The 27617-nt window shown below is 38.6% G+C and overlaps 2 protein-coding genes across 4 annotated transcripts in view; one reads left to right on the forward strand and one right to left on the reverse strand.

Moving 5' to 3' along the window:
• Positions 1–4775, forward strand: part of MARCHF1 (membrane associated ring-CH-type finger 1) — a 367501-nt gene extending 362726 nt beyond the window's left edge. For both annotated transcript variants that reach the window (XM_070415365.1, XM_070415366.1), the window contains exon 7: positions 621–4775. In XM_070415365.1, the coding sequence (XP_070271466.1) occupies positions 621–928 (308 nt within the window). In that variant the 3' untranslated portion in view covers positions 929–4775. The remainder of the gene's footprint in view (positions 1–620) is intronic.
• Positions 1–27361, reverse strand: TMA16 (translation machinery associated 16 homolog). 2 transcript variants are annotated; one of them, XR_011471557.1, is made up of 9 exons: positions 27231–27361; positions 20930–21042; positions 15277–15314; positions 13883–13967; positions 12548–12696; positions 11048–11090; positions 9399–9605; positions 4945–5003; positions 1–1427 (listed from the first exon to the last, which is right to left on the reverse strand). XR_011471557.1 is itself a non-coding variant. In XM_070415367.1 (7 exons), exons 1-7 carry the CDS (start codon positions 27231–27233, stop codon positions 9425–9427), a joined length of 612 nt encoding a protein of 203 aa, XP_070271468.1. In that variant the 5' UTR covers positions 27234–27361; the 3' UTR covers positions 8409–9424. The 2 variants fall into 2 exon arrangements, 1 of the variants encoding a protein (XP_070271468.1); XM_070415367.1 differs by lacking the exons at positions 1–1427; positions 4945–5003 and having other exon boundaries at positions 8409–9605.
• Between the last annotated feature and the right edge of the window lie 256 nt (positions 27362–27617).

A 27617-nucleotide genomic window follows, 5' to 3' on the forward strand; every position in this document is an offset into this window, starting at 1 on the left:
GGGAGGCAGACCTGTAGGTACAATCTCATACATCTATTACTTTACCTTGTTAAAGAGGATTTTAAATTCTGATTCTTTCACTATGTTCACTGTCCTCCTTAAAGATTTAGCTACAAGGAATAAATGTCAAAGTACATATCAAAAGTCTAATGTAGTATCTGATCACTTGATAATAGGTGGAAAAATATGAGAGATCATTACAGTGGTAGGAAAGAGAATTTCTTCACATACAATGTTAACATCTTTAGAATATTTGAAAGCAATTAAGCAATTCAGGTTATAATTCTTATCCACAAAATTTAACATTTATATAGCGATCAATTCCTTACCCACAATTATTTTTAAATGTTTTTATTGATTTCCGAGAGAGGAAGGGAGAGGGAGAGGAGGAAACATCAATGATGAGAGAATCATTGATCAGCTGCCTCCTGCATGCCCCTTACTGGGGATGGAGCCAGCAACTTGGGCATGTGCCCTGATGGGGAATCCAACCACGACCGCCTGGTTTATGGGTCCACGCTCAACCACTGAGCCACAGCAGGCAGGCATGATCTTTTGAAGGGGTCATGGAGAAAGATTACCAAATACATTGATAACATTCTCTCTCTTTTTGCTTCAAGGTGTCCTAGAATGGCCATTCTGGACAAAACTGGTTGTGGTGGCCATCGGCTTCACAGGAGGTCTCGTCTTCATGTATGTACAGTGTAAAGCCTACATCCAGTTGTGGCGCAGGTTGAAGGCCTACAACCGTGTAATCTTTGTGCAGAACTGCCCAGACACTGCCAAAAAGCAGGAGAAGAGCTTCTCGTGTAACGTAAACACGGACACCAAGGATTCGGTCGTGGTGCCTGTGTCACAAACGGGTCCAAATTCCCTGCCCTCCCTGCCCTCCGCAGAAGACAGCCCTCCGGAAGTGATGCCGGTGTGACTGATGCAACAGGTGGGAGTTCCTTCAAAGAAGATCTTTCTAACTCTCGGCCACAACAAATGACAGAGATGATCCTGAATTACTCACTTTCTGTATCTTCTCCCCTTTCTCTCACTGACTCGTTTCCCTTATTTGGCTTAGAAAGGAAAGGAGGAGAAGACACCAAATGACAAGACCCCATGAAAGAGTCTGAAGTGATACGGAAACGTGACAAGTTTGCTGAAGAGTCGTCTCTGAAAGGATTAAAAGTCGCCGGAACAAGGAATACTTTCAGGCAATGTTCATCATCAGACCAAATGGGCACACAAGTCTTCACAGTAGCAGGGGAAAGTTTAAGAACACAGACTTGAATTGCAATGTGTATTTCTTCTAAGGCCTCGTGATGTTAACTATCTCGTCTGGAAATAGCAATTATAGTTGGTTTTAAGCTTGAAATTGTCCGCATTGCCCCTCAGGCACATCAGAAGCACACTCGGAGGATGCATCTTTGATATTCACACTTTGACGGAGAACAGAATTTGATGGTTAGTGCAGTCCAGTTGTTTTGACAGATGCATGATTTTAAAAGACACAGTATGTATTTGAAGATGTTAACTTGGAATTCTATTTAAATGGTGAACAAAAGATTTTCATTGATTTTTTTTGGGGGGGGGGATTATTTGGCTATTAAATATCCACATAAGTTGAAATCAAGTCTCAGGTTCCATATTTTATCTGGACCCTCTAAAACAGTGTAGTGTAGCAGAAGTGTAATGTGAGCTACAAATGCAGGCTACCTATGTATATTTAAATTTTTCTAGCAGCCCCATTGGAAGCTTTTAAAAGAAAATAAGTAAAATTAATTTTGAGAATGTCTTTTATTTGACCCTATGTATTCAAGTCATTTCAACATGTTATCAATATTAAAAATTATTGACTCTGACTGGGTAGCTCAGCTGGTTAGAGCATGGTCCCACAGGTTTGATCCCTGGTCAGGGCACATACAAGAATCAACCAATGAATGCATAAATAATTGAACAACAAATCGATGTTTCTCTCCCTAATCTCAATAAAAAATTACTGAGGTAGATTACATCTTTTTATGAACCAAGTCTTTGAAATTCAGTTTGTGCTTTATCCTTACAGCATATCTCAATTTGAATTAATTATATTGGCTTAGCACAGCCCTAAACTTGGAGACAGAGCCTCTGATTCATTCAACAGTTGAATACTTTAAAACAGCAGCTTAATTCACTCTTTCACTCAAAGTCTCACAAATGTTAATAATTTTACAAAGCACTAAATAAATCAAATTAAATAGGCTGGTTGAAAAGTTAGACGAATTCACTAAAGGATGAAAAAACCAAAGTATAGAAAGATACAGCCATCTGCCTGGGGCAAGGTTCTGAAAGAAACTTGTTTGCTATGATGAAGCACTTCTGAAGGGGAAAATAACAATTAAATATTTTGTTATTAAGTCAAATGTGTAAGGCTTTTTTTTAAAAAAAAAAAAATCCATACAATGTGTCAACTTGACAGATGAATAGTTAAGCATTTCGACTCTATTTTTAAAAGCTGACAGTATTTCCCTTGCTCAGCTGGGAAGCAAAAACATTCAACAGATTCTGTGATAAGTAATAAATTAAGTTGTTTAGGTTTGACAGTTCAGTTGATTATTGTGTTCTTTGCATATTCATGTAAAACTGGTGTGAATGATGTTGCAGTGAGCTAGACTAATGATTATAGATATAGTGGCCTGTCAAAAAAGATGTCTTACATTTTAAAGAGGTGATTTATTTTTGTTAGCTGTCATATTTATTATTGTGAAAAGGCAACCGTGATGGCCATAAGAACCAAAGCATGGGTATCGCATTGCACAAATCCGGGTATCACATTGACGCACTTTGTAATTATCCGTGTGCTTGTTCTTCACTGATTATCATAGGAAAAAGGAGAAAGAAATAACCTTTTAATGAGAAAGATGACTATTAGTAGTGGCTGACACTGAGTCCAACAGTCCCGATTCCTAGAAATAAAGGGAAACAATGTCTACCCTGTGTGTTTGTGTATCCATGTACATACATGAGAAAAATATTCTCATTCAGGCAGGAAACAAAAGGTTTGAAACTCATCTTTCTTAAAATGTATTATAGGGATGTGGAATAAAGGCAATGAGAAAACAAAGTTGAGGTAATTAACCTGAACCAAAACTTCTGTACAAGTAAGGACATAAACTGTGTACTAGTAATAAAAAATAAGGACCTTAAACAAACTAAACTCCATGCCCCCCTCCACCCAAGGGATTAACCTTGATTCAACTGAACTGTTAATTTCCCTAAGCTTTTTACTAATCCATGTTTCCTATGGTTTAGAGATGGCAACATGCTGTTTACAAATATTCCTGGGTGGAAAAATCTAGCCACCAGCAAACAAAGAAATGATTTCTCTTTTGTTTGCTCTGGAAAGAAAAGGATTGTTAGCACCACAAATACTGTTTATATACTGTGCAGACCTAGGCAAAATAGATCAGTGCATAGCTCATTTCACAGTGGCAGGTGACTGGCTAAAATAAGGCCTCATGTATTAAGGGCTTCCCTCAACACTAAGAACACATTTCTGGGATGAAAAGTGAAGGTGAGCATTACTGTGTGAATGACAAAAGATGATAGGGTATTATCTTAAAACCATACCTAAATTCTCAACATGAACTTGTACAGGCTTTGACTTTTTTTGAAATGAGAAAATAATAGAGCTCCCTAGCAGGTTTATTCTGCTATTCTCACCGTTTTGAACCCTGAACTCCTGAATTTAAATCTTTTTAAAACTTTTTCTGCAATGGCTGTTTATGGTTCAATCTAAATAACTATGTGGATTATTTTCTTATGTTCTGTGTGGCAATGGTGCATTTGCCCTTTCGAAGGATTTGGCTTTGTAACAGGACCTATGTGGACTGGACATACCCTTCAAAGAGAAGAGCTGCTCTCCAGGATGACGATTTTTCCAAAGCACGTTTCCCCGTTCATGGAAGAAATAAAATGGAATTGAAACAAAGGACTGACATTGAAGAATGAGCTGACAGTTCTGTTCAGAACTTTGGATTCTTATAATCATGAATCTGTGGTATTATCCATCCCATACATCACATAGCTTTATGCTGTTAATTTCTTTTAAAGAACTGCCACTTTTATTATATAGGATCAAAGATTAAATTATGAAGAATTAAGATGCAAGTATCTTTTTAAAACTGAAGTGCAAAGGGCCATGAAGCTTAAGTACAAACACAAACCAAAATAGAAAAGAAAAACAAAAACAGAAATGATCCCATCAACCTGAGTGAGCAATGGAGAATTGAAAGAAGATAGGTATATATACTGAATGCCCCAGGATTAAATCTTCACTCTGAGCTGCTAGTACATGTGATTTTAGTCCCAGAGAGATGGCCCCATAGTTACATTTATCTTGTGCAAAAGGTCCTTGGGTCCTCCTCAAACAGGGAGTCTTTGGTTGGGAAATTAGCTCATCAGTGCAGTGACATTATTATCACTGTCACTAGGGTGAGATGGGGAAGACTGTCCCATCTGCCTGATACAGTTTACCTAGCCTTGCCTTGCCAATGAACATTTTGGAACAAAGTGGAGCTATTAAAACTCATTATCATCATTATTGTAGTTGTTATGTAATAATGGTGTAGGACTCACACTTTAAGAAAGATGAAAACCTTTTTTCTTTCCTTAAATCAGCCCAAAGGTGCTATTTTACATATCAATACAGTTGAAAGGACATCCTGTTATTTTGGGCTGTTTCCTCATATCTGATGAAAGCCCACTTTGAGATTGGATTTTGCATTAAAACAAACAAGAAACAATTATTTTGACTGTGTGCAATTTTTGAGGTTGAGCATTTGTACTTTTTTGGTTTTACCTAATTCTCTTGCATTAACACTTTACTGTTTTGTGAATAATGTGTATTAAGACAAATTAAGGAAAAGAATATAATTATCTGTGAAAGACTTTGTATATTAAACAAGTGACTCGTACCTTTTTTGTGGTTTCCATAGCTTTTTTTTTAACTTACCAGAATTTCTGCTGATTTGTATCTGCAACATTCAAACGAGGGAGTTATTCAGATTTTTCAATGGTCTGGGTTTTTAATCTGAGTGTGAACATATTTAAAATTATTTTAAGGCCAACATAGACTGACTAACCCATGACATTGTAGAGTCTGATAAACATGCACTAACGGGGGAAAACAACAGAAATAATTATACAAACTTTCAAACCCTGCTTTAAAGATGACAACACAGGCAGAGAAAACAGCAAGTGCCCAAGTCCTGACTGGAAAATGTCAAGCAAGGTTCAGCCAGTAAAGAAACCACAAGCCCTTGTTAGTGTCAGACAGTTCATTACCTAGATAGCAAAAGAAACCCAAGCTATGGAGCCAGCTGTCTGAGTCTTGCCCCAAGCAAAGGCACAAAAAGAAAAGGGCCAGATGACAGGATGACGGAATGCATGGGCTGGGGCCCACTGTTACTGAGATGCTGATTCCACATGCAGCTGAGCAATGTTATGGCCTGCAGCTACACCCAGAAGAGATGACAGGTGGAAACACTGCTACCTCATCACAACCCAGGAGGCAATGACAAACTGGGCCACAGGTCATCCCAGTAAGATAGGGAGGCAAAGGTGAAGGGGCCGATGACAGTTTCTCACAAGCGTCTCCTAGTCTCCTATCGTGTTCCAGGAAGATCACAGGGCATTCTTCTAAAGCTCAGGTTGGCTGTGATCAAACCTGGCCTAAGTGGCCACACTCATGGTCATCAGGATGCCAGCAGAGAGCTGTCCCACTGTAGGAAACAGCTTGGGTATTTTAGGAATGGACAGAAGGCCAATGTGTCTGAAGGGCTAGTGGAAACAAGCTGAGGTTGGAGAGGCAGTCAGGAATCATTGCAGGACTCTTTGGCTGCGCTCCCAACCTGAATTTCATTCAAAATGTGATGGATGTCATTGTAGGCTTGTCAATTATTACAGGTGTACCATTCTGGTGGGGGATGTCGATAATGGGGGAGGCTACACGTGTGTGAGGGCAGGGGCTATATGGAAGATCTCTTTTACCTTTCTCTCCATTTTGATGTAAACTTGAAACTGCTCTATAAAAGTAAAGTCTTTTTAAAAAGTGGTTAGAAACAAAATCATTCAACAAAGAAACAAACACACCATTAAAAATGTGATGGAATGATACTGCGACAACATTGAACAAATGAGCAGCATATCTTAGTGGACATTCTTAAAATGCGCAGGTCTGGAGAATGGGTTAAGTGGAGCAAGAATGGTGGCCTGAAGGCGCCAGGAAGCCAGTGCGTACAGTACAGCCAAAGGCATGGTGGCCCAGGGGAGGGTGACCAGCGGAGATCGCTTGACATGGGCTGATTTAACATTCTTTTTGGAAATAAGAAACCAGAAATACCCACTAATTACATTAGACTGGGGGAGGGCAGGGAAGAAAGAGAAGAATCAATGATGATTTATATCCATTTTTTTTTTTTTTTGGCTTGAGAAATGAGGTGAAAAACTTGGGGAGAATCAAGGTTCCTGAGAAGGCAATAGGGAGTGGGATCCAGAACAGGAGAGGAAGGATTGGCCTTTGAAAGGAGAAAAGCTACTACACCCATTAAATCGAAAGAAAATAAGTTTCTGTTTTCTCAATTATGTATAAAAAGTTAACAGCTGAACATTGGGGAAGGTAGTATTAAAGTCAAACTAGGAAGCATGAAAGAGCAGTAAAAAGAAATTACCTCAGAGTTGAAAAATGAGCTTCTTAGGGGAAACCCAGTGGAATTGCTAAACAGTGTTGAGAATCCACTTGAGATTTGGAAACAAAAATGGGAAAATGGTCTGTCTGATAGTCTCCAGCAAGGCTGAGCTGCCTGGGAGCAGGTAGAAGGGGACAGTTAAGTGAGCCTTACTTGGTTTGGGTGTTGAAAGAGGAACACTGTGCAGTCAGGCAGGAATTGAGAGCACATGCAAGGAAGCCACTAGGAACTTCAGCAATGGAGAGGGATGGGAGACAGAGAATGGAGAATGAAATGCTCAAAGTCAAGTTTATAGAAACTTCAGGTGCTAAGCATCTGGGTGGGTGTGACCACCTAAAGGCCTCTGAAGGGAGAGAGAAAAAGACTGAGAAACTTCAAGAACACAGTGTGAGATCTGCTATTCACAAGGCTACTGGGATCACTAAAATTATTGAAATAGGAGAGAAGAAAACTGAGCCAAGAGCTAAAATCCTCAAGGAATTAACAGAAGGTCCTTCTGGGGGGTAAGACAGTAAGGAAAGGGGAAAAAAATAACAGAACTGCAAGGAACTAAGGGAGAAATTACCTGAACGTGGCAGTAGAGCAAAGAGGACACCTATCCAACCTCTGCCCCTGAAGTACAAGGGATATGAGTAGAAAAAGCTTGTATTTGAGGCTAGAAAACTAGAAAAACACTTCAGTTGGAAAGGCAAGGAAGTGACTAGGATATTAGGAAAAGAGACCACGGATGTCAGAGTTAGTTGCTCTGAGCTTGGAAGTGTATCACTGGCCTATGTCCATGGAAGTTCAGCTCACTGATTTAGCAGTTGGCAAACAATGGCAAGCAGGCCAAATCCATCCTGCAGCCTGTTTGTGAACGGCATTGAACTAAGAATGGTTTTTACATTTTTAAAGGGTGGCAAAACACACACACACACACACACACACACACACACACACACAATTATACAACAGAAAGCACACCTGGCCTGTAATACCTAAAATATTTACTATCTGGCTCTTACCAAAAAAGAAAAAAAAAAAAACTTTGATAGGCCCTAGTTTATACAGAAGTGCTAACAAAGTGAGTTACTCTGTCTCTGTTCCATGGCCATGGACTACAGAAGCCATCATACAAAGACAGACTACGGATCTAAAAGGAGTCTAGATAAGGGAGCACAAGTTATTACTGCAGAAAGAACATGTTCCATAGATAAAGATTAAGTATATCACTTAAAAGCATTACTCCAAAGAAAGTATGTCTTAGGCTACTTTGGTCCAGTAAGAAGTGACATGGCAAGTGTGGTTCTAGATGATAAAGTCAATCATTCAACAAATATTTATCTGTTCTAGTTCCAAGCACTGTGTCTTGTTACATTTTTTTTGCTTTGGTATCATAGGGAAAACTAGAAACAAATGCTTGAGGGGAAGAATAATATGTCACTTACACAAGTTACTCACCTGACAGCATGGCTTTTTAAATATCAGACCACATAGCACACTTACTATTCTCTTTACTGTAATTTATGACTCAGTTTTCTTAGCTGTTTGAGACTAAATATAAATCCTCCAAACAAGGAAATTTTCTAATGATTAGAGATAGAGACCTTCTTATGTAACCATAACCCATACTTTCACACAGATCACTAAAGCAAAGGCAAGTTAGCAGCAGTTACATCACTGCAAATGAAATAATTAGAAGTGAAATTATGAAAATAAATTTTATTTTTAATTTTCAAAAGTAAAAAATCCATAACATTTTTAATAAACTGTTAATATAATTTAGTTGATACCTAGTTAACCTCATATGGCATTAATGTTTTATTCCTTTTTCTTGAAAAGACTCCAATATACTTGCATTTCATCCTTCAGAAATAGACTAAAGGATACTTGCAAGCAAAGTTCTGCAAAGAACAACCTACTACTTCCATAATATTCATGACACTTGAAATACTGAGTTATACTAGTTGTCATTTAACCTACCTCTTAGAAGAAAAAATAACACAATTGAAAAAATTGGTTCTCTAATCTTTAGGTTTCCACAAATAAAATCTATCACTTTTCACAATGAGAAAGTAGAAAATATACAAACAAAAAGAGCTAACCTGAAAAAATCTATTCCCTTTATCAAAAGATAGCAGATTATGTGTGAGAGATCAACCTAAGAATAGTCACTGCATTTTTTTTTTCTTACCATTTAGCTCTGACTCAAAGATAATAAATAAAAATAATATATAGTCCATCAGTGTATAGGCATTCCATGTTATATTTAGATTTAATGTTTAAGAGGAACATTAGTGAAAGGCAATTTTGTTATCATCACTGCTGAAGAAGTACACACAGGACCCTTTTAGGAAACAGGTTGCTGTCATTGCCCCCAAATGTGAGATTAGGTGATCCTAAGTAAACATGAGGAAAAGAACTAAAACATTTTTGTCCTTATTCATAATGCTCCTTCCTGCCCCAGATAGTAAAATAAAATCGATCTTAAAGGTCACTATTTTATTTTATGTCACTGTATCTATTTTAGCAATTTAATGTAAATAAAAAGCAACATTCATTTTTAAATAAAAATCAAAACATTGTTTTTTTAAGCTGCAAATGGTATTCTCATCTTGTAAGATGAGCTAAATAGCAAATTCTTGTATCTAGACAATTCTTTAACATAATCAATTCAAATGTAACTTGAGGTTCTCAAATTACCTATTTTCAACTCAAGTAAAGAACAATTAGGCCACTGCAGTCATTTCCTCATCTGAGTCACTTGATTCCTCATGTAGCTGTAGCTCCCCTAAATCTTTGTCCACAGGTGTAGTAGTTTTCTTCTTGTGTTTCTTGGGAACTGCATCGTTAGCACACATTTTTCTCATTTTAATGTTTGGCAATTTCTTCAGATCAAAATCCCATTCCCTACGCAAAAGAAAGAGTATACATGGTTGGCAGGCTGTGAGGTGGGAAGCAAGAAAAAGTCAATATTCAAAACTCTGAAAGGAGCAGAACAAAATTTGTAAATTTACAGCAGATTCAAAAGCACTAGAGAGAAACAATATAAATGCATTAGAGAGAATCCCATATATTCAAAACTCCCAAAGCAATACAGGAAAATGTTACACAAAAATTACAAGGAGGCTCTGTTCCATTCTTTTACTCTCTCTAACCAGAACACTTCGGTCAATAGGGCTCTATGGTATCAAGAATCTCACAAGTAGGAACTGTAACATACCTGGCAACTCTCCAAAATACATGGTCAGAAAAGTTTTTTTCACACACAGTGGTAAGTCACAAATAAGTTTCAGTCATCAAACAACTTTTATGGTTATAATAGAAAACTGAGTTTTTCAATTTCAGCATTTACTGTGACAATCCTACATTTTATTTACTTGAGGGGCAATGTGAAGATTGTTTTGAGAACTGAATTCCAGCAATACTAAAAATAGTCTATGCTAAATTCTTCTCTTTTCTGGCTTTCTTTCAGAGAGACAGAACATACTTGTTTTAAAATAAAGAGCACATTTATATATCTAATTAATCAATATTACAGGCAAATAAAGTAATGAAGGTATAAAAAGAATCTTAAACTCTATGTATCTAAATTATAAATACATATACATGAGCTAAAAAGTAAAGTACTTCTTAAATATGATCGGTGAACTTTATTAGAGACAATATTTTGTAAGTACTAAATACCAAGTATTTTTCTATGAATTCAGAAGTATAAAACTATAAAATGAGCTTAAAGGTATCAAAGAATATGACTGGACTTAATTTATCTAATTTCAATTAATGTAAAATTTTAGACCCATCAACGTGATCTAATATCAAAAAGGTTAATAGGAATCATTTTTTCAAGACAAAGAAGCCAAGTTGGAAAAAACTGAAATCCTACTCAGGGGTCTGGCTGGTCAGAGTGCTGTTAGAGACCACGGACCACCTGGTTCAGGAGACTCAGCCTTCCCGTGTTATCACTTTCCATTAACCAACTTCTCCAACAGAGGATCCTGCAAACAGTGTGGGATGTGACTCTGAGCCATTAAATCAGTTGTTTTTATTTCTTTAAAAAAAAAAAAAGAATTGGTGAGGAATAGCGAGATCAGGTTCTTTTAAGTACTACAGTAAAGCATTTTAAAATGTTTTGAAAAGGAAATAAAAGTCTCATGTCACTAGCATTTCAGTGTATATCTGGTGTTTCAAATAAACACAACTTGGAAAATTCTACTTTGTCTGATAAAAGAGAAAAGGTTAAAAAAAAACACCTGACTTTGTCAGCTCTGATGTCTACACTGAAAAGAAGAAATTTTATGTCTCATGTATTTGACATGCTGTTCAGGGAACAATAAAAGTGACAAACTCACCTAAAAGTTTTCAGATTACCTGCATTTAGAATATCTGGAATCTCTGGGAAAGAACATAATTCATATCCATTAGGTAATGTTTTCTAAATTACAACATTTTATAGTTTTCTCATTTATTGTATCAGATGCAACAAATAATAATTGACAGACAACAAGATCATCTAAAGCAAAACAAAACTCCAAAACACTGTTATGCTACATGAAAGTGTTTTGCAAAAGTAAAAGGCTTAGCTTAAGATGATTTAAGAACGCTATTAAATAATAAATTCTAGCATAGAATCTGTAAAAGAAAACAAATCTACAGTAATCCTCCCTTATCTGCAATTTCACTTTCCAAAGTTTCAGTCACCTGAGGTTAACTGCAATTTAAAGTTATGAAATAGAAAATTCCAGAAATAAAACAATTCCTAAGTTTTTAATTGTGAGCCATTCTGAGCAGCTTGATGAAATCATCTCACAATGCCTCCCTCTGTGCCGACTGGGACGTGAACCATCCCTTTGTTCAGTGTCTCAACCAACCTGCTGTCGGCCACTTAGTAGCCGTCTTGGTTATCAGATCTCCTGTTGTGGCATCCCAGTGCTTGTGTTCCCTTATTTTACTTAATAACGGCCTCAAAGCGCAAGTAGTGACGCTGGAAATGGCAAGCCAGAAATCTATATTTTTCATGAGAAATCACCAGGTTTTTTTTTTATACTAAGAATTAATAAGCCAATCAATACCATTTGCAGGCTATAGGCAGGCTTTGGGTTGTCATCTGTCTGTGGCAGTGGTCGGCAAACTCATTAGTCAACAGAGCCAAATATCAACAGTACAGCGACTGAAATTTCTTTTGCGAGCCAAATTTTTTAAACTTAAACTATATAGGTAGGTACATTGTTATTAACTTAATTAGGGTACTCCCGAGGCTTAGGAAGAGCCACACTCAAGGGGCCAAAGAGCCGCATGTGGCTTGCGAGCCGCAGTTTGCCGACCACGGGTCTGTGGGCTTTGTAAGCCTTAAGTACCTTCTCCTTTTAAGTGCTTTTCTTCAGACAGTGTTGGTAAACTAATGACATACTTGTCCTTAGGAATGGTAAGAAGTGCTATCATGCCCAGAATGAATAGTGGATTTCTATATTTCTCAAGAATGACTGCAACAACCACTGCTTGGTTCTACAAGAATTACAAAGACGACAAGGACACAGTACCACCTTCTAAAGAAACTTAGATGTAGTTGGAGATGGGCAGGTAGTAACTCTATAACAAAGCAAACAGGTATGTGCCAGAGGCGAGGAAAAACTACTTTCACAGTAGAAAGAAATGTCACTGTCACAATGGACAGTTTTGGGGAGTGTAGAAAAAAAAAAGAAAGAATTAAAAATGATTCCATATACTCACAAAAGAAAGGAAATCAAAGGAAGAAAATCAAACTAAATAGAATAATAAACCTTTGAAGTGCACTACAAATCTGATATTGCTATGTATGTTAGAAAGAAAAAGGAGCATGGCAGTGAACACACCGAGGCCATAGCCTTCATACTGCTGTCGCTCCCGCTCCATCGTCTGTTTGATGACTGTCTCCCGGGAACAGTGCCGCCTTCCCTGCCTGTCTTTGATGCTGTTATGTAATTCAATCTGCTCCAGCTCACTGCTGAATCGATTTAAATACCTGAAAAATAAGAAAATGATCCGAGTTACAAAGTCTGCATTTTGGCTTATGCTATTTCATTGAAAACATAATTCCCAGCCTTTGCCTGTCTAAATCTTTATATTCCTCTGAGTTCAAGTCCTTAGACCTCAGACCTTCCCTGGATAACTCAACCATTCTCAATATTTTTGCAACCAAATCACCGCCTGCTATTAAAGTATCTATTAAACTTCAGATGCTCATTTTCAACCACGTCCTGAACATCTTTATTTGAAAGTCCTGTAGAAGCTTAACGCATCAAAACTGAACTTGTCCTCCTCCCTGACCCCACCCATCCCCACCAAGCCTACTCCATCTCTTTGGCTCCCTATCTCAAGAAACAGTACGACCATTCATCCGACTGCCCAAATAAGGAATAAGTGTCCTCCTTCATTCCTTTCCCCCTTTTATGCCACATCTGTTTTCACTAAAGATTGAGACTTCTCCCTTTTTTATATCTCTGGAAACCTTCTCTTCCCTTCCCTTCACCACACTGCTACTAAGCAAGCAGAGACTACCACCATCTCTTGCCTGGAGTATTTGTTTCATCAGCCTCTCAACGGTTTCCTGGCTAATGCCAGGTCTCTCAGGCCATTGTCCTCATTCTCACTACTGTGACCTTTCTAAAGTTTAAACATGATCGGTCATCACCAGAGCTTGCTGTAAAAGCCTCCCATGGTTCTGAATGTCCTTTGATAAAGTCCAAACTCTTATAATGATATCTGAGGTCTTTCATGAGTTGGTTGTCACTTATCATACCTGTCACAATTACCTCCTTGAACCTGTTATTTCAGTCATATCAGAAGTCTGCCAGATCTCTATATATGGCACTCTCACCTGTAGGCCTTTTAGATATTTGTCTCTGCCAGAGGCTCTTCAATCTGCCCTCAGATTGAAGAGCCTCTGACCCCTACCCTTCAGCTGTCGCTTCAGATGATATATACCCAAGAAGCCTTTACTGACCCCAAGAAATTGAATTAACTACCACTGTGAGGTACAGAACAGTTACAGCCTGCTAAAGTGAAGAGGCTAGGATATAAATCCAAAGGCTCTTTGATTATAAAGCCCATTTGCTCTTCTATAAATCCAGAACACAACTCTCTCTTGAAGAACCAGAGTGAAAAATTCCTTTTTCTGACCCTTTTCTCATAACATGCCCAGTGTTTACCTTTCAATTAATTCACAAGCATCTTTCTTTGAATACCCTCCTTTTTTGGGATCCAGATGATTTTGAAACCACTGCAGTTTTTCACCTATAACAAAAAGTACCAAGATAAACACCATGGTCATCATTTAAGTAAAGAAATATTCATTTTAATTTTCAACATCAACGTGTTTATAAATCAAATTTTGTTTCCACACTAAATATAAAACCTTGTGTGGGCTCAAAGCTAATTAAACCAATCGTAAGAAATTAAATTGTCACATTTTAATTTGGGGAAGAAACAGGAGCGAGAGGGATGCTTCTCTGTATATATTTCTTATCCAATAAGGATGCAAAAAATTTTCAACAAGAATACTTTAACAGAACATGAAGTTCTAAGTATTTAAAAAGCAAAGGGTAGAACTTGTCTCAAATAAAATGAAAACATCAGATTAATAATGAAAATGGTATCTGCAGAACATTTTATAAGCAGCAAGCACTAAGGCAAGAGCTTCATAATCCTATAATTAGTACTATTATTATTCCCACTTACAAATGAGAACGGTTAAGTAACGTGTTCAAGGCCTCAAAATTAGTAAATACATTAAGTGTACAAGATCTGGCAGATACAAAGAGCTAATGGACCTCGTTCTTATGAGTAAATCAGACCATCAGGGTCACTTGCACAGTGATTTCTCAAAATTAGAGATGAAGAAATGGCCTACCCCAGAGACTGATAACCCACTTAGAAATACTACTCCATTACCTTATGAAGTGTTTAGTAAGGGTTCAAATACCTCTAATTTTAGTAATAAAGCCTAATAGTCACTATTTTGAAATTTCAGGCTTATCAGTAAAAATTTACTAACAGTAAATTTGACACCTCTCACCCCAAAAAGAGATTATGATACTGAGATATAAACTGAATATTTGGGAACATTACATATGCTGTTTCCAAAATACTTAGGCCATAATTCTAATGATTAAGGAGCTAGAATTAAACTTCAGCCATAGATAGATAGATAGACAGACAGACAGATAGACAAAAGCAAACAGGTAGACAGGTACATAGGTAGGTGATTATAAACCAAACAATTTTTGAAAAACAACGTTAGATATTATTAACAACTAGAGGCCTGATGCACGAAATTCGTGCAAGGGGCTCAGCCTGCGCCGCTGTGGCTTCATCTGGAAGGTCGTCCAGAAGGACTTCCGGTCTAATTAGCATATTACGTTTTTATTATTATAGATGTTCTAAGAGTTTAACAATTGATTTTATTTTGTACTGTTTTAATCAAGCCTGGTAAAGAAAATTCACTTAGATAAAAATAGTATTTCACTAGGAAAGTCAAAAGAAAAATAGGTATAGGGCAGAATTTCACTATACTCTAGCAAAAATGTCAAATAAGTCCACTTACCAATAAGATTGAGCCGCAATGCCTTTTCATTCTTCAACCTTGGAAGAAAAGGTGCATAAGTATGTTAGAGAATTTTCAAAGCATGTTTTTAAAATCTGTCAAAACAACAAAAAGAAAAACTGCCTAAAGAACTTTAATTCAAAGATCATTCTTTCATACACATGAAATTAATTTTGTTAATAAGGAAGCACTGAACATCATGCATTTTTTTAAATCACTGGAATGAAAGGTCAGTAGAAAAATTTTCTTAGCTTTTCAATGACTAGAGGATATGTATAAAACAATAAGTTTTATGCAATAGAGATGAGAGCTTGACTAGATTATGAATGTTGAGGTGGGTTTTGTAGAATACTGTGCACAAAAGAGTGATGATGTAATTAATACCTTCTAGAAGACTGAGTTCTGCCACCAAAACCAAAATACATTACTGTCACTTTTAAACTTCAACAAGAACAAAACAGAATGTTTACTGTTCATAAATTTGAAAAAAATTATAACGAAGAACTCATTTATTCTCAGAAACAGTTTAGATAGTATGTATCTCCTTTTGTTTATATTCTAAATACTAAGTCACCCAGAAGAGAGCTTTGTATAGCTAGTGTTTGCCATCCACTAAGAATACTGTCCCTGTCCTAACAAAGCTGACCAGATTTACTCTCCTACTTTAAACAACTGGAAAAGTGGATAATAAAATAAAACCTCTTTTATAAAAAAAATTTTAAGCATAGAATGGGAGAAAATATTCACAAGATAAATAATTAACAAAGGATTTGCATTCAGAATATACAAACAGTTCTTCCTACTTAATGGGACAACCCAATACTAAAAAAAGCACAAAAGATTTCAACAGATTTTTTTTCATCAAATCAAAGGTATACAAATGACCAATAAACACATAAGATACTTAACATTGCTAGCCATCAAAATTACTAAGTGTGCAAATTAAACCACACTGAAATACTACTTATACTGAATAAATTTAAAAAAAACTGATAATACACTTTTTGAGAGGATATGGAGCAAATGTAACACACACACTGGTGATTAAAATCTAAAGTGGTACAATCATTTTGGATAAGACAATTTCTTACATACTTAAACATTACACCAATCATATGACCAACAATTCTTATAAACTTAATTTCTTATATTCTTAAACATACATCAATTCCAATTCTAGGAACTAAAAGAAAAATGAAAATATATGTCCACATGAATGTTAATGGCAGATTTATGATAATAGGGGCTGGCAAATATTTTTTTAAGTGGCCAGATAGTAAGATGTTAGGCTCTGCGGACCATGTGGCAACTACTTGCCTCCGCCATTGTAGCCTAAAAGCAGAAACAGACAATGCAAGAGGAATGGGCAGAGCTACTTTCCACTAAAACTTTTTTATATAAAAACCAGTGTTGGGCCCTTATTTTGCAGACCCTGATGACAGCCAAAAACTTTCAACAATCCAAATGACCATCAACTGGTGAATGGATAAACAAACTGCATAGCCATACAATGGAATACTATTCAGTAATAAAAGAGAAAGACAACTAATATGTGAAATAAAATGGATAAATTTCACAAACATTATGCTAAGTGAAAAAAGCTGGCACACAATATTACCTACAATATGATTCCATTTATATGAAACATTAAGGAAGACAAATCTCATCTATCAAAATAAAGAGCAAATCAGTGGTTGCCTGAGGCTGGAGTGAAGATTGACTGGGAAGAAGCATAGGGAATCTTTTGGGAAGATGAAAATACACTATACACTGCCCATGGGATTACATCAGTTTATTATCAAAACCCCAGACCGGTACACTTAAAATATGTCTGTTTTATTGTATGTTATTTATACCTCAAAGTTGACTTAAAAAAAAAAAAAAGATGCTTCAAAACTGGGTAGAGAATGGCTTTGAGAAGAATTCATTCCTTTTAAACAAGCCTGGAGGGAAGAATCTAGTGAGTGGTCAGGCTGAATGAACTCAATGACGGCCTGAACCTGAAGAGAATGAGTTGGGATAAAGAAAAGTAGAGAGATATGAGATTAATTCTCAAAAGTAGTTGTTTCCTAGATTCTTACCCATTATATTTAATTTCCCTTTGTTACCCTTTCATACTAAGTCATTTTCATTTAGTGTCTAGAGTTCCTTACTACATACCCTGTGGGACAAGACATGACAGTACATAATGAAATGTTGCTATGCTGGGAAAACCTATCTAATAATAGACAAACATGGTAATTGACCATACCTTCACTATGCCTCCCATTGGCTAATCAGTGCGATATGCAAATTAACTACCAACATAGATGGCGGCTAATTTGCATACTGCAGGCAGGGCGGGACAGCATGAGCCGCCAGCGGGAGCCGCCATCCAGGCCACGTGTACAGCCCCAGAGGCCGCCTGCCTGCCGCCCGGGACCCGAATCCTGTCCCGGGCCGCAGGCCGGCCCCCGTGTGCAACCCCAGAAGCCGCCTGCCTGCCACCCGGGACCGGATTCAGTCCAGGCCGCTGGCCAGCCCCAGAATCCCCAGAAGCCGCCTGATATGGCAGTATCTCTATCAGTAAGCACTCTGAAAGTTAGTGGCATAAATGCACCAATTAAAAGACAGATTATGAGGGTGAATCAAAAACAAAACCCACTTTAAATATAAAGACACATATAGATTAAAAGTAAATGAATTAAGCTGCAGCCTGTTTTGCTCAGTGGATAGAGCCTTAGCCCATGGACTGAAGGGTCCCAGGTTCGATTCCAGTCAAGGGCATGTACCTCAGTTGCTGGCTTGATCCCCAGTCCCTATCTGAGCATGTGCAGGAGGCAACCAATCAATGTGTCTCTCCCTTTCCCTTCACTCTCTCTAAAATTCAATGGAAAAATATCCTTGGGTGAAAATTAACAAAAACAAAGTAAATGTATTAAGTAACATTAAAGAGATTATAAGAAAAACTTATTCCAAATTTTGTTAGTTGTATAATGGTTATGTTTAAATTAGTAACACCTAAGAAATTGGGTGAAGGGTATATATAATATGCTGTAGTATTTTATAGTTTTTTTTACATGTATGAGATTATTTCAAATTAAAATATTACAAAATTAAAAATTAATAAAATATTAATTGAAATGTGTATGCATTACATGAAAAATCTCCTAATTGTTTCTAGCATAATTTATTAAATTGTGCTAAAATTTACAAGGGTTCAATTAAAAAATATCTTAATTCTAAATGATATAATAGAAAATAGATAGCCGAAACCGGTTTGGCTCAGTGGATAGAGCGTCGGCCTGCGGACTCAAGGGTCCCGGGTTCGATTCTGGTCAAGGGCATGTACCTGGGTTGTGGGCACATCCCCAGTGGGAGATGTGCAGGAGGCGGCTGATCGATGTTTCTCTCTCATCGATGTTTCTAACTCTCTATCTTTCTCCCTTCCTCTCTGTAAAAAATCAATAAAATATATTAAAAAAAAAAAAGAAAAGAAAATATATAATAGTGCAATTATAAGCACTTATCTGAAAATAAAAATGTAAATAAGTGAATTTAAAGAAGGCATTAGCCAAAGAAAATATATGCACAACCCATGGACACAGACTACAGTATGGTGATGGCCAGAGAGAAGTGGGGGGCAAGAGCTGGGTAGAGTGGGCAAAAGGGGGAAATAGGGATATCCTATATCTAATCTAATAATAGACAAACATGGTAATTGACCGTACCTTCGCTACACCTCCCATTGGCTAATCAGTGTGATATGCAAATTAACCGCCAACAAAGATGGCAGCTAATTTGCATACTGCAGGCAGGGCGGGCCAGCGCGAGCCACCATCCGGGCCCCCGTGTGCCGCCTAAGACCCCCCCCCCCCCCAGCCGGGACTCCCGTGTGCGGCCCTGGGCGGAGGGGCTTGGTGGAGTGAACGCACCGCCTAAGCCCCGTCCCCAGCCGGGACCCCTGTGTGCGGCCCTGGACGGGCGGGACCCCCGTCTGCGGCCCTGGGCGGAGGGGCTTGGCGGCGCGATCAGCCCGAGGAGGCCCTATTCTTGCAGGAATCCTCCTGCAATAGGCTTCTAGTAATAATAATAAAAGGCTAATATGCAAATTGACTGAACGGCAGAATGGCCCATTGCTATGATGCGCACTGCCACCAGGGGGCAGATGCTCAATGCAGGAGCTGCCCCCTGGTGGTCAGCGCACTTCCATATGGGGCATGCCACTCAGCCAGAAGCTGGCTTATGGCTGGCCAGTGCAGAGGTAGTGGCAGGAGCCTCTCCCACCTCCGTGACAGTACTAAGAATGTCCAACTAACAGTTTAGGCTCAATCCCTTGGGAGCCTAAGCCTTTAGTCGGACATCCCCCAAGGGCTCCCTGGCTGCCAGAAGGATGTCTGACTGCAAGCTTAGGCCTTATCCCCCGGGGAGTGGGCCTAAGTCAACTGGTGGACATCCCCCAAGGGGTCCTGGACTGCAAATGGGCGCAGGCCGGGCTGAGGGACAGGGTGCCCCCCCCCCCAGTGCACAAATTTTTGTGCACCGGGCCTCTAGTCCTAAAATAAAACTAAAATCATGATATAGAATAGCCATTTGCTACTATTGTAAATTAAGCATTACTTGAAATGTGCTGGTCTTCAAACCATACCAGTTTCTTTTAGTATGAACAGAAGCAGTATTTCACATAGTTCTAAATTAGAGCATTCAAATACTGAAGATGAGAACATGTTTGAACTCTTAACTCTGTTGCTATTCACTCTTGCAACATCTTTAAGTATTCAGAGGCCATCAGTAAGAGTCAATCTGATCAACCCAGCAGATCTGGTTCTGTATTCTCTATCACTGGACAAAGGCACTGCATCCTAACAGATGTCCTCCCAGATCCCTGCCCCCTCTACTTCTCCCTAAAAAGAAGCCTTAGGACAGTGATGGCGAACTCATTTTTTTGGTTGATTTTTCTTTGTTAAATGGCATTTAAATATATAAAATAAATATCAAAAATATAAGTCTTTGTTTTACTATGGTTGCAAATATCAAAAAATTTCTATATGTGACACGGCACCAGAGTTAAGTTAGGGTTTTTCAAAATGCTGACACGCCAAGCTCAAAAGGTTCACCATCACTGCCTTAGGAAGTGGTACAAAGAATCCTGGGTTCTGTGAAAAAAGTATGGATATTCCAAGCTGCCTGACTACCTTTGTTACTTAGAAAACCAAGTGTCTTTGGTAGGCAGAGAATAACAAAAGGTGGTAATATCTTAAAATGGTCCCCACTGATTCTTACCTCTTCATATTCATGTCCTCACTCTCCAACCCATAACATATCTCTTATTTATTTATTTATTTAGTAAATCCTCACCTGAGGATATTTTTAGAGAGAGTAAAAGAAAAGGAGGGAGGGAGGGAGAGAAAAAAAGAGAAACATTGATGTGAGAGAGACACATAGACTGGTTGCCTCTCGCACACACCCTGGGGCCAGGGATAGAGTCTACAACCCAGATACCTGCCCTTGACAGGGAATCAAACCATGACCCTTGGTGCTCGGGCAAACACTCTAACCACTTAACACACTAGTCAGGGCTAATATAATTTTTAAAGGAAGAATACTAATGAGGAAGAAATGTTTAAATGGGTTTTTCACCAAAGCACAATACAAATAATAAAAAGACACTTACTTTTCCTTTTTTTCTTGTTTGTGGGCCTCCCTCGTAATTTGAGCTGCTTTTCTACTATATGGATGGATGACTTTTTTTTCTCGTCCTACACCTTTTCCCTTTAGTGCTTTAGGCTAAAAGGTAGGAAAACATATGATAGTCAGATATATAACTAATTTATGTCAAAAATTTTTCTTCAGAAATAAATGTTAAAAATAATAACATAACAGAAATACTTTGAGCCTGAAACACTACATCAGGATTCAGAAGATAAGCCAGATCTTTTAAATAATTCAAACAGTCTGTTTCCATGGTCATAAGAGAAATGATATATTCAGAACTATTCTCCATGATGTAAAAAAATTAAAGAAACAAACAGGGTCAATAAAGCCAGCTCTTCAGCTGTTCCCTCTTCAAAGTAGGTACAGTGAATGCTGAGAGTGAAGGGTCTTACAACTGGAAATTTGTGTTACAGTTAAGAAAGTTAAGGGGGCAGAAAGAACATAAGATATTAATAGGAGCTTTACTGGAGAGGATGCACATGGAACAGATTGGGCAGTGAATCAAACAAAATCAAATTTGGGCACATAGGAAAATAGGAACAGAGGAAATAATAGGAGCCATCTCAAAATTAGCACACCCCCAAAGGAAACAATTATCTTCCCATTCAAGCCTTATGCCAGGTACCTAGGTCATAATTCATTCAGTTCTCTAAACCTAGACCAGGGGTCCTCAAACTACAGCCCGCGGGCCACATGCAAATACAAATATTGTATTTGTTCCCGTTTTGTTTTTCTACTTCAAAATAAGATATGTGCAGTGTGCATAGGAATTTGTTCATAGTTTTTTTTTTAAACTATAGTCCAGCCCTCCAACGGTCTGAGGGACAGTGAACTGGCCCCCTGTTTTAAAAGTTTGAGGACCCCTGACCTAGACATTTCTAATAGTAAGTCTATTCCTACATAACTCTGTATCCTATTACACCTATTTATTATTTAGAAATTAGGTTTGGCTTCCTATAATAGACACCCAAAATAACAATGGCTTAACCCAGATAAAGTTCTCTCATGTAAAAAGTAGAAGCTAGAGGCTCTGCTCCACAAAGCCCTCAGATATCCAGGCTACTTCCATTTTATTATCTAATAACCTTAGGCTATAACTTCCTATAAATACATATACAGCATGTCCAAATCAATGTATACACACACTTTGAGTAATGTAAAGGCAGTGTTTAACAGCTATCAGCTGTTAAAGTGTATATACATTTTTTTGGGACACCCTACAGTTCAAGATGACTTAACACCAAGTCTAAACTGCAGCCAGTGAGAAGGAGAAAAGAAAATCAAAAGGCATACCCCTTTCCTTTAAGAGCAAGATCTGGGAAGTTGCAGTCTTCTGCTTGCATACCACTGACCAAAATTTAATCAGAGTTGTATGAGACAGAGTAATAAATATAATCTTTATTCTCAGAAAATATAAATTGCTATAGAAGAGTCTATTAGGAAACAGCTAGCAGTCTCTAACATACCTAATATTCAAAAAGGTCAAATGTTTCTAAAATACTCTCTTCAAAATATTACCATTGCTTTAATTCAGCTTCATGACCTTTCATGACTAGGATGGCCTTTAGGTTCTCACTGCCAGTCCTTTTTACATGGAAGTCACAAGAGCTTACTCTTCTACACTCACTCACTCTACTAGCTGACAGTTAGGTCCAAGTCCTGAACATGGAAAACAATCTACTCCCAACCTACTTCTCCAGCATTCTCTCTCTTCCTTCAGAATATCCACCATCCCATTCTTACTAAACATTCTTACTGTTCTGTAAGTTCTTGAGACTGTACCTGTCACCTCTGCCTACAAAATACTTTTCTTTGTCCTTTGATAAGACGCAGCTCACAGTAACTTCCTTTGTAAAACTCTCCAGACAGAATTAATTAAAAGGACCACCAATTCCTCATTCACACATGTACCCATTCCTTCAACAAATATTTACTAAAATATTCCACAAAGACTTGTTGCGTGCTTCTTGATAACCTGACCAGAAAAGATAGCTCCAGGTCTGCAACACAAAATGGCACTGGAAATTGGTTACAGGTATAAGGGAAGAGTAAAACCATCATAAACAGTATGTGGATTCTTTTGTGTGCCTCTGCTCCTGTGGAGATGAGGAGCAGGGAAGAGAGGAAGGTGTGATAAAAAAAATTTTTGCATTAAGTTTACCTAGCAAATATGTATCAAGTAAAAACTTTCAGAACTCATGGTAGGTTGCCTCTAAGATGGTCCCCAATGAATCCCACCTCCTGATATTCATGCTCATGTCTAATCCTCTTCCTTTGAGTGGAGTCCTAGCGACTCACTTTTAGTAAACAATATTTGGCATAAGCGATGAGATTTCAACCCTGAGGTTAGGTTTTGAAAGAAAGGACTTTGACTTCTGTCTTGCCTACTCTCTTGACTTACTCTGATGGAAACCAGCTATCATGTCGTGAGCTGTCCTATGGAGAGGCCTATGTGACAACTACCTAGAAGCTTCCAGCCAATAACTAGTGAAGAACTGAGGCCCTGTCAGGTAGTCCAAGAGGCACTGAATGTACCAAGAACCACGTGAATGAGCTGGGAAGTGGATCCTCCCCAGTTGTTACTTGGGGTTAACCAGGGATGGGGAACCTTTTTCTGCCAAGGGCCATTTGGATATTTAAATCATTTGTAGGCCATACAAAATTATCAACTTAAAAATTAGCCTCCTATATTTGGTCAAACATTTAATTAACTCACCCCTAATGCCTTGGCAGGGCCAGACCAAATGATTTCACAGGCCTTATACGGCCCTTGGGCCAGACATTCTCCACCCGTTAAATTAAAGCCTCAAATTGTACCTTGAAGACAACCTTGTAAGAAACCTAGAGGCAAGGACATGGTAAAACATGCCTGATCCCTGACCCACAGAAACTGTGAGATAATAAATGCTATTGTATTAAGCCATTAAATTTTGGAATAGCTTGTTACCCAGAGAGATCAACTAATTCAAGACCAAAAACCAAAACAACAACAAAATAAAGCAAAGATATGCTCTTTAAAAAGATATCTTTGTTTCATATCCTAACAAATAAAATGAAAGTCACAAAAAGAAAAAAAAGATGCTATCTGAAGCTGCAAAAACTTAACAACTACAGTTAAGTCCATAAAAATTTTTCTTTAAAGATTTAAAAAATTTATTTAGAACAAGAAATACTTTGATACCCTTAGAGTATGAAAATGTCCTCAGAGTGTTAGAAGATCTCAGGTAAAGAACCTTCGAGACTTAGTACAAAGAAACTGAACATGTATTCTGACTCAACTGTGCTTTATGATTCCTTATAATAACTTATTCATAAAAAGGTTGCCTCAAGGCAGGGGATGTATATTTAATAAGGCACAGAAATAACACTAAATTTCAAAACATTTTCCTATTTTTCAGTATATCACAATAAAAAAGAAAAAAGCTTCAACAAGGAAACTGAAGTAAAACCCTGTCAATAAAATGTTAATCTATTAAGCAGTCTATTCAATATAGACTTAAGTAAAAAGCAATTAGTCTCTATTGGTCAGGGGTTCTCCAAATGAATTTAGTAGAGAGTCTGATGATTCATGAATAATACAGAACATAAAGAGATAACAAAACTAGGGGAGTTAAAAGTGCACTTTCAATGGAAGATTAACATTTTATGTTTTAAAAAATACCAAATTTAACTTTCAAAGAGATAGCAAAAATAAAATTTCTTTTCATAGGCATAACTAATAGATTGTTCTGAATAACTGACTACATCGTACTTCAAAAAGTTTCTGGCCCAGAAGTATTCTAGTCAGAAAACTTGTACTGAAAGTATCTTTTCCCCACAATCTTTAGTGGGGAAAATTCTAAACTATTCTTTGAATTCAGAATTGAGAGTTACAGAAGAAAACATAGTTTACTCAAAAAACAGCAACAGAGAGGTATTTCCGGGGCAATAAGCTTCACATATTCCTATTAAAATAAAAAATAACAAAGAGAAACTGGGGGTAGAAAGGTGGTTGTCAGGAATGAGGTGGGGGGTGGAGGGGAGAAATGCATAGGTGGCAAACTTCCAGTTATAAGATGATTATGTTCTGGGATTTAAGGCACAGCATGTGACTACAATTAAAAATATTATAGTATATACTTGAAAGTTACTAAGAAAGTTAATCTTAAAAGTACTCACAACAGGGGGGAAAAGGTAACATGTGAAGTGGGGGATTGTTACCTAAGCTTACTGTGGCAACAATTTCACAATATATTCAACAAATCGCGATGTATATCTTAAACTTATACAATGTTACATGTCAATTACATCTCAATACAGCAAACAAGCAAATTAAAAAAAAACACCCAAGATGTTTAAGCTGATTTGCTGTTATAGCTCACCATTTGTAGGTGTGAAACCAACAGCACACAATTCTTGTCATTAAGGAATATTTAGGTAGTCAATTATAGTTAATGCCCACAGTAATCAAGGGAGGACAGTGGCATATGTTTTAATGGTTTATAATCTAGCCAAGTAGATAAGCACATTTAAACTCAAATAATGGGCTTAGCCAAGCACACACGAAACTTAAAAGCACTAGAACCTTTTTTTAAATGCAGAATAAAAAGTGTTACATGGGATGAATTTGAACAGTCATGTTAGTTAAATTTTTATATGAACTTGTGAAGCTCTAGGAAAGACTCACAATAAACAAAAATAAATGAACAAAAAACAAAAGTGGACAACTACAAACTGTACTGTTACTATTGACTACTGTTACGAAAGTTAATTACAACTAACATTTACTAAATACCAGACATCGGGATAATTGGTTTACACAATTCTCTGAGGTAGGCACTATGGTTTCCCCAATTTAATAGGCATGACCACTAAGAGGGGTGTAGTAAGTTCGCCAAGATCATCATTTAGTAAAGATACAGGTGCCAAACTCAGTCCTCTGGGATGCCATAGCCCACATTCTGAGCTGCACTGAAAGAAGCTTAGAGGTGTGGATGGAAAACTCCCAGTTCCAAGCTGAGTTTAAGTACAAGAAAGGATGTAGCAGAGTCACAGGAGATATACCAGAAAAACGAAAGGGCGGGAAATGTGCCAAAGAGAACAGACTCATATGCCCCTCTTTTGACTCTTACAACAAGGCAATACACTCCTACTATCCAGCCTGACAAAAGTGAAGTTCTCATGGACAAGGACGGCAGGCGAATGCCAATCAACCCCAATCACTCACCTCCAATCCCATTATTAGTGTTTTAATGTTCCATTCTGAAAAGGAAAGGCTATAAAAGGAAATTGTAAGAGGCTGGAAATAGCACAAGCATAGTGAGAAACAAAAACCGAATGTACACAAACATGACTATAATCTAAAGCCAAAAGACTGTAGACATGAAAGACAGAAACAGCCCCACAACAAAAAACAAAGGATCCGTGGAAGAGGAAAAAGACGTACGTTGTAGCCAGAGTATCCCAAGTTTTTATGATGCTGTTTTTATTAAACACTAGTTGTTATAAAACATGTTCCTATTTAAGAATGATTCTCAAGAGCATAATTATAAGTGAAAAAAGCAAGAAACAAGAAACAGTTTGGGGATGCAAACGTAAGTGGTAACCATAAAGGCAAGCAAGGGAATTACAAACAGAATTCGGATACTGCTGACCTCTGAAGGGCTCCTGATGGCTAATCAAGGGGCACACAGAGGCTTGCAAAAGCTACGTTGTTTTACGTCTTAAACCGGATAAGGGATAAACACGCGTTCCTTATACCGCTCGTCTTTACACTTCAGTGGGCTTTACATAAATACGCTTTCCCATCTCAGTTTTTAATGAAAACACGTTTCAGTGCCTGAGCGGGAACGGGGGGCGTGGAGGCAGGACTTGGGGCGAGAGTGGGGCCCTGGAGGGCGGTGCCTGGAGACCGAGGAGGAGGCGGCGGAGCCCACGCAGCCCACACGGGCAGGAGGAGCGGCACAGGGCATGCAAGCAGCGTGTTTACGAGTTTGGCCGAATAGCAATAGCGAGAACACGTGCAGCTGCGGATTTTCCGCGACGGGGAAGAACTTAAGCAGGAGGGAGGCGAGAAGGGGCAGGGCGCCTGCGAGGACTTGGGAACTTGGGAGCAGAGCTTCAAGGTCCGGACGCCTGGCTGGGACCCTCCTCCCGGCGTCCAATCTCGGGGCACCCCCTGGGACAATCACTTCGCGTGCTCCTCTCTCCCAGCTTCCCCAGACCTCCCCCTGCCTCCCCGATCGGGAGCCAAACGGGTTCAAGGAGCGGGAGGGGCCCACCATGGTGACGTCCTCGCGCCCCGGGGACCTCCGCACTCCACGTCGGGCGGCCTCACCGACGGCGGCGCCTCAGCTCACACAGGGGATCCAGGCAGAACACACGTGGGGTCCGGAGAAGCCGGGGCGGACCCGACCGGAAGGGGCGGGGCGAGTACGTCGCTCTAAAACGTCCGGGGGAACTGCGACCTGCTCTTTTTTCGCCCGCGTTGGCGTTGAAGCCCTAGACCAGCGGCAGCCTCCCGCGTGCTCGCGACGCGCGAGAGCGGGAGCTTGGCCGGAGGGTGAATCCGGCTCCCTGACGCCGGACGCTCCAGGCTCGGGGCGCCCCAGGCCAGGACGCGGGTCCTGGGCATCAGCCAGGTGCACAACTCCAGGTCGGACGAGGCT

This window comes from Myotis yumanensis, unplaced genomic scaffold (genome assembly GCF_028538775.1).
Source record: "Myotis yumanensis isolate MYYU_CA2020_CCGP unplaced genomic scaffold, mMyoYum1.0.hap1 SCAF_5, whole genome shotgun sequence".
Taxonomy (NCBI): Eukaryota; Metazoa; Chordata; class Mammalia; order Chiroptera; family Vespertilionidae; genus Myotis; species Myotis yumanensis.

Excerpts from the sequence above, each read along its gene's own strand:
- TMA16 (XM_070415367.1), bottom strand. Across the intron at positions 12,697-13,882 it reads GCTTGTGAATTAATTGAAAG|GTATTTAAATCGATTCAGCA; the intron begins GTAAACACTGGG and ends CTTATTTTTCAG. Across the intron at positions 9,606-11,047 it reads GGTAATCTGAAAACTTTTAG|GGAATGGGATTTTGATCTGA; the intron begins GTGAGTTTGTCA and ends TCTTTTGCGTAG.